This window comes from Gavialis gangeticus, unplaced genomic scaffold (genome assembly GCF_001723915.1).
Source record: "Gavialis gangeticus isolate Ggan-Ray unplaced genomic scaffold, GavGan_comp1, whole genome shotgun sequence".
NCBI lineage: Eukaryota > Metazoa > Chordata > Crocodylia > Gavialidae > Gavialis > Gavialis gangeticus.
The window spans coordinates 82854510-82862345 of NW_017729031.1; the positions used below are offsets into that span (position 1 = coordinate 82854510).

Sequence of the window (7836 nt, forward strand, 5' to 3'; positions counted from 1 at the left end):
TTGGCAAAACTGGGGCTTTAAACAGATACAACTTTTCTGTCATGCATCACACAGATGCATCTCAAACAGGTCCAAGGAGGTGATCCTCCCCCTCTATGCAACACTAGTCAGGCCACAGCTGGAGTAGTGCGTCCAGTTCTGGGTGCCGCACTTCAGGAGGGATGTGGCCAGCATCAAGAGGGTCCAGAGGAGGGCCACTGGCATGATCGGGGGCAGCAGGGCAGACCCTACGAGGAGAGACTATGAGACCTGAACCTGCTTAGCCTTCACAGGAGAAAGCTGAGCAGGGACCTGGTGGCTGTCTGTAAACTTACTAGGGGGAACCAGCGGGGATTGGGAGAGACCTTGTTCCCCTGAGTGCCTCCCGGAGTAACAAGGAATAAAGGCCATAAGTTGTTAGAGAGTAAGTTTAGACTAGACATTAGAAGGCACTACTTCACAGTCACGGCAGCTAAGATCTAGAACCATCTTCCAAGGGAAGTGGTGCTGGCTCCTACCCTGGGGGTCTTTAAGAGGAGGCTTGATGATTACCTAGCTGGGGTCATTTGAGCCCAGTTTTCTCCTGCCCAGGGCAGGGGGTCAGACTAGAAGAACTGCAAGGTCCCTCCTGACCCTGAATCTATAAATCTATGTGGAAATAAAGCCTCAGATGTGCTTTCTGGCAATGCTTTTAGGGAAGGAGGTACCACAGAAAGTAGGCTAGAGGATTGGTGGAATTGTTCTATGTGATAAGGCAAAGAATGTTAAGAGAAATATTCTGAAAATAGTTGATGGCTGGGAGTGTGTGTAGGGAAGTGTGAGAGAAGGCATTCTTCACTAGTTTTCATTCCCAGCTCCAAGAAGTTTGATTTAAACATTGGACCCGTGCTACATGGTCAAATTAAAGCTGGATAGAAATCAGCTATAGAGTTGTTACACATTTTCAAGCACAAACTTTGTAGCTGGCTGACCCTTTATATAGCTCAATAGTCATTTTTGTGGTATGATAAGTAATTTGTATGTGTCTAAATGTATTGAATGATTAACCAGTTAATTGCATAATACATGTAATGCGTAGCAGGGGAGAGCCAGCTCATCCAGGAATAAGGACTTCTGACTTCTCACACTGAGCTACTGTCTGCAGCAGGGATGACTGAATATCTGGACTCCTGGATTATATTCCCATGTGCCCTCATACACAGAACAAGGCAGTTTGCTGCTTTTCCTCAGCTGTACCATATGCCCAGCGACCCTGCCACATAAGCTCTTTATTTACTAATGCTGCTCCCTCAAGCTCTTCAAGGATTTGAATTTAGAGAATTTCCCTGACTACCACCCTTTTGGTCTCTGTAGGCTGAGCTGTGCTGCTTCCAGGTATCCTAAATCAAAGCTATAATGACCACTTACCTCCAGGTTGGTTTGGGAGAGTCTGTAACACTGCAACTTGATTAGAGTATCAGCCCTACCCAGATAGGAGGAGTACTTCAGGGACAAGGAGTAGGCAGGGCAGTAAAGAGGCCATTATTTAGTCTCCAGTGAATGTAATAGGATTGTAGTTATTTCTATAGGACCGTATTTGTTTAATCTCTTTTTCAGTTTTATATCATTTGTGTGTAAGAGAGGACATAAAATGGTTCTATTTGTGCCATCTCTTAAAGCAGAAGCTGGCTGCAAAGTGATGGTGCTGAAGGTGCATTGTGCTGATTTAGCACAGAGAACTTGGTTTTCAGCTGGTAATTGCACGACAGGTTACTTTTAACCTAAGGTGGGGGATGTACCACCTGCCCATACTGGGCCTGAGAAGAGCAGAGCTCCCACACTGCAGGTCCAAAGGGAATAAGGTTTTAATCCACTTCCCCTATTCCCACCAAAGAAAGTCCTGGTCAAGCTGCCTTGATCCAGGAACTAGGAGCATTGATTTCCATCTACTCCAGCATAGTACAAGAAGATTCTGGTATGAGGGACAGTAAGGACATCCTCTCTCACCTCCTGAGCATGAGAAGAGATAGGAGAAAAGAAGAGGTTTTGCCAGGCTCTGCAACCTGGCACTTGGGAAAGTAGCGAGACCACACACTGAGTATTTGGCTGTAAAAGGGTTAAAAGGAAATAGCTGGCCAATGCAGAATTTCATTTATTCTGCCCTGGGCTTGTTTGAAGTAAAATTTTAGTTGAGATGCTTACACTAGTGCTACTGAAATCTTACTATTCCTTTCATTCACAGGCTGGGGAGTGTAATTCTTAAGGAAACTGTCCACCATGGATGAGGATATCAGCCTGAAGTTTCATCAGCAGCTTCTTGACATTGATGAGAACCTGGGAACTGAAGAAGTGGCAGCTTTGAAATTTCTCTGTAGTGACTTTATCTCCTTCAGAAAGCTGGAAACTGTGGAAACTGCAAAGGATATTTTCCAGCACCTCATGACTAAAGATTTCCTGAGTAAGGGAGATACTTTTCTAATAGCAGAACTGCTGTATAGGATTAGGTATCACTTCTTGCTCCAGAAGCTTGGCTATACCAAGGAGAAAGTGCAAGAAAATCTACACCAGAGGGGCAGGGTGTCCCCTTACAGGTGAGCTTGCTGGAAGGTGGATGCCTTAGATGTTTTTTGCCTTGCAAGGATTCTGATATGTTTCTTCCAAATATCACAAAGCAAGTAATAATATGGAATTTTGTAGATTTTACAACATGCATGTGCTTGGGTAATCCAGTGACTTTTAATTATGCAGTCTTCCCCTTCACCTATGTGCTGTGGACTGGCATTGACCGTGGTGTTTGAGTAGTTGGATTTAGTGATGACATTGGAGGAGTGCATCCATACTCCCAAAAAGTCAAGTTGTAGACATGGTACCATTATCCAAGCACTACTTCTTAATTTGAAACTGACCCCTTAAAAACATATTATACACCTGTTGCTAGCTCTAATGGCAAGCAGTCAGTATATGGCAAAGGACTGCATTTATACAAAGGAAAATCTCCTTCAAAAGACAAGTGAGTGAAGGGGATTATATTGGATTATTAGAGAACCAGCACATGAAAATGCACTTAGCACTTATTGGTCAGATTCACAGAAATTGCCATAGGGTGGTGTAAATTGCTTCTCTTGCTGTGTGCAAAGGTAAAATAGGTACTGTTACAGGAATCAGCTTTATGAGCCCAGCTGTTAGAGTCTGCTGAGGATATGTATTGAATCATTGCTCTCCAAGATGCTCTGGCCTTTCTTTGGACTTCCTGGGCCTCCTGTGGGTCCCTTGTGGAAGGGAAGTTCCATATAGTTTCTACATTGCTTCTCTGCTTCTTCAATGGACTTTTCATAATCAGGGTCGTGTGCCGAGACTGTGCAGTTTATAGGGTGCAGGGCAAAAATTATTTGTCCTAGGGTGTTATGGGATACCAACATAGGAGTGAGTATATTTTGTAATGGTATGCACTTCACCCAAGCCATGTCCATGTTACATAGGCAGATGCTGTATGAACTATCAGAGGACATCACCAGTGAAGATTTAAGGAGTGTCATGTTTCTCCTGCGGGACCAACTCCCAAAGAAGCAGACAAATATGGTATGCGGGAAAGGGCTTGGTGTGGCATGTAAGGCAGGATGGGGAAAAGTGTGGAGTAATGGATTTTGCTGGAGTATGGCATGAACTTGCTGGAGCAATGGGGCAGAGCATGGATTGCTTTCCAGGGTGATGGTGATGGCAGGATGAGGGTAAGAAATATAAGGCTGGAGGAAGCAGGCAACAGCTCCAGCCCTAATCCAGAGTTACGGGGCTGGGCTGGAGCAGCAGTAACTGCTCCAAGCTGCTGTTACGAAACTAGACTACAGCCATGCTCTATGTTCCAAGCTGCAGCAGGGATGGAGCCTGCCAGTGAGGAGCAAAGATAACGGGGTGGGGACGGGAGAGTTAAAGAGTAGCCACAGGGGAGAGACTGGGAGTTGGGGACCTGCGGCTGTGGGGAGCAAAAGCCACATGGGGGGGGGGAGGAGAAGAAGGGGAATTTGAGGAAGCCTAAGGCTGCAGGTGGGGGTAGGCACAATGGTGGGTAAGTTGGGGGAGAAAGCAGGCAGCAGGGGGAAAGATTTCTGCCTCTCTCTCTGCCTGCTCCCTTTACTGTCTCCCCTACTGTGTCCCCCACTGACTGCCTCATTACTGCCCCCCTCATCACCTCTCCCCACAACACCTGCAGTACAGAGGGGGGACAAACTTAAGATGATCTTTCAATAATTATATTCCATGTATAGTATCTAATTATTGGGGAGTTGTCTTACATTCAGGGTCATCTTAAATTTAGGTAATATGGTACATGCCTGAGGAATGGTGGAGATGGATTTCCAGTGCCCCACTATCTAGGGGGGAAAGTTGCTGCAATTAGCATTTGTTGGATTTCATGGATTCTTCTGTGAAAATCTTTGGGCTTTTGCTAGCAAGTTTAATGACATTTTCTGATTAGTTTGTGCCTCCACTTCACCCTGTTTCTACCTATTCAGAGGATTCTAAAGATGGGTCACAATGACAGTTACTAGAAAGCACTCAATAAGTTAAATTAAACTGAACAGCTGCTCTTGTTGTAGAAATCGAATGCAGCTCTCTAGGACTTTAATGTTGTCTGCACTTCATAGCTGATAACAATATAACCCTCTCCTCTTACAAGTCAGTTTTTTGAATGAATAATCCTGCCTAATGGATGGCCTAAATAATGGGGGCTAATCTCTTTAGGAGATGTGCCACAAATCAGCCTTGCGTCCTCCCTGAGTATCACTCCAATTCTCTTCCTCTGCCAGATTTATTGCTTTGCTTTCAGTTTCCTATCCTGTGTTCCCTGCCTGATCTCCTGCTTTGCCTTCTGCTTCCTGCTCTATCAGTTGCTGGAGGGATTATCCTGGTGTTGCATTTCCTGGTGCACTTTAGGACTGGGAAGGCCCCAGACTGCATCACACAATGAATACAGTAAAAAGGCAGGCAGGAGGCAGCAAGGCTCTGCATTCCCATTAAGAGAGGATGGAGCAGGAGGCAACCTAGGTTTTTTTTACAGAACAGGACATGACTGGAAGGCCAGGGATAATGAGCACCAAGCTCAGCCTGTTGTCACCAGGGCTCCTAACTATTCCCCAGACCCTAAGCTGACAAGTTCTCCTGAACCTCAGGGCAATTCCCACCTCCAGCTGCCAAAAGCCCTCTCCTACATTCCCTTGGACACCCAAACTTGGCTGAAATCCACATGAAAATCCCATCTCTGTGCCACAGCCTCTCCCCACAGGCCCAGTTTGGCCTTAAACTGCTGAACTGGATGTCCCTTAATCATGCTCAGTTGTAGGGGCTAAGTCAGTGCCCTGAAACATATTTCCTGTTTAACACCTCTAGTCAACTCAGTCCCTGACAGCTTTCGGTGGGGGAGGGGGGAAGCGAAGAGAGGTGTGAGGAAGAGGTAGGGAGTAAAGAGCAAAGATGAGAAAAGAGTAAACTTAGATTTTAGACCAGAGTGGCCAGCCTGTGCCATGAATGCCACAAATGGAATGGGCAGCCTCTGTGTGTGGTATGCAACACATCAGACAGTCTTCCCAATCCTAATGTGCACCAGGAAATGCAACATCAGGGTAATTGCTCCAGCGGTGTTATGGTATCGCCAAGTGGGTCTTCTCTGCATGGGGCTACCAATTACTTTCTCAGGCTAAAGTCCTATAGAAATCCAAGATGGGATTACGCAGTTTTATCACCTCTTTACAACCAGCATCTAACCACATGAAGGCAGTCAGGGGAATTCCCTGTAACGGCATATTTTACCCCTATCTACCCTAAGGGTGTGCTAAGGATACTAAGTACACTGTAAAACTTACTGTGCAGGCGGCTCTTTGGTGGTAAGAAGCAAAGGAGATGACAATAATTGACTGTTTAAAGGCAGTACAGGGTTATTGTTCTCTAAATCTTAATGTCATTTAGAGAAGTATGCTTTACTGTCTTTACTGTTTTTCACTGGCAGTCTACTCTAGAGCTGCTGACCTTATTGGAAAAACAAGGCCTTTTATCAGACAACAACCTGCAGATACTGGAGAAAATCTGCAAGAACATTTCATGTGATCTCCTGGAAAAAATAAACAAATACAAAAGGGAAAGAGGTGGGTAACTTGGCCGCTACATCCACCATCAGCTTTTCAGAGCACAGTGGACCTGCAGCCCCTAACTCTTGGCAACAGGAGTTGTTGCACAAGAGTCCTGGTCCTATATCATTACAGCTGAGACTTGAAATGGGGACATTGAAGGCCTTGGTATGTGAGCTTTGCTCTGCTGCATCTCACTGGAGTCACCTGCTAGCTACAGTGCTGTAAGGATATACTTCCTAGCTCCAGAGCCAACTGCTCTTCCTGGCCACAGCCTGCCAATAAGGCACAGGCTGCAAGTCTGGAAACCCTGCTCCTGTTCCCAGCTTTGCCCGGGTGAGCAGTATGATTGTGAGCACATTATTTTGCATTGCTGGGCCTCAGTTTCCACATCTGCAAAATAGCGGTAATGGTATCAGCTCCTCTTCATAAAACACTTCATGATCTGTAGCTGTGAGGTACTACATATGTATTAGTATTAGCCTGTCTTGAAGGAAGGCATTATAAACAGATAACCCCATGTGTATGTATCAGTTGCGTTATGTTATAAATCCCAGTTCAGTTTCCATCGGGCCATTCTGCAGCTACCAAACTTACTTCATTTAGGATCTGAGGATCTGTTATTTACAAACCTAAGTTTGACCTGGACCACTCAGAAGCTGGTCCTGTCTCCCACTTGACTTCATTGGAGGTTGTGGGTACTCTATACCTCTCTGCTTTCCAAGACCCAGGTCCATGTGGTTAAATTTTGGTGTGTTGACATTTTGTACTGTCTCTACAGCTTCATGTTACTCTTTAGATTTGTTCTTTCTGTGTAGATTTGTTCTGGGCTGGCTGAAAGGGACCTGAAGTTCTCTTGTTTATTATGTCTCTTCTGTTAGTTTCTGAACCTCAGCAGGAAAATTTTCCGACAGTCAAACAATCTGCATCATGGCCCAGCCTTAATTCTGAAGGCTTGTTTCGTGCTGGAGATGGCAGCAGACAGGTATGGTGAAGTGAAGACTTACTTCCTTTTTTCTTGCTTTTGTTTTGACACTGGCCAAGCTCTTTAACTAATTTTCCCTTTTTGTCTAGAGAGGACCAGAAAAGTACTTGTGGTGCCTTCTATAAATATGACTTCCACAAGCATCACATAATTGGGGTCAGAGCATCCTAAATGCCAGTCATGCATCCAATCCCTAGGAAAAGTTTTACTGTTAGGGAAGAAGGAGAGCAAGAAGAGAAATGGCTATGGGAGTGTATGGAGAAGGTGGACTGGAAGAGTTATAGGGGAATAGGAATGAGTGTAGGTCTCTTGATTCTGCTACTTCAAATCTGACCTAGATTGATTGTAACCAACATTGCTGCTGTTTTAATGGCTGCCTCCTTCCCTTTGTAAACAAGTTGCTGTTAATCTACCTTCCAGTGGTCATATTGCAGAGCTGCCGCTATACAGGTGGCCTCATTGGCCCACTAGCTAAAGAGGCCAAAGACTAAGCAGTTATGGAGGCCTAAATATATTCCAAAAGGTACTTCCCAGAAGCATGGTCTGGTCCCCATAGATAAGAGGATATTGGTAGGACAGCATCAGGGAAGCTTGCTTTGCTGCTCTTGCACTTCCTGGATATATGCAACAAGGGTTTGTTTCCACAGCTTTCAGTTTAGCACCTTTCACAATCGAAACACTAGAACAATTTCATAGTTGCTTTTTTTTTTTTAAGTATCATTTGCATAAGATGCAATTGCATGTTCATGCTTCCTTTTTTTTTTTTTTTTTTTTGCA

The 7836-nt window shown here is 44.9% G+C and overlaps 1 protein-coding gene across 3 annotated transcripts in view; it reads left to right on the forward strand.

The window, feature by feature from the left end:
• CASP10 (caspase 10) overlaps window positions 1–7836 on the forward strand; it is a 38369-nt gene that overhangs the window by 14669 nt on the left and 15864 nt on the right. For all 3 annotated transcript variants that reach the window (XM_019523206.1, XM_019523207.1, XM_019523205.1), the window contains exons 2-5: window positions 2201–2549; window positions 3438–3537; window positions 5957–6092; window positions 6956–7059. In XM_019523206.1, the coding sequence (XP_019378751.1) occupies window positions 2236–2549; window positions 3438–3537; window positions 5957–6092; window positions 6956–7059 (654 nt within the window). In that variant the 5' untranslated portion in view covers window positions 2201–2235. The remainder of the gene's footprint in view (window positions 1–2200; window positions 2550–3437; window positions 3538–5956; window positions 6093–6955; window positions 7060–7836) is intronic.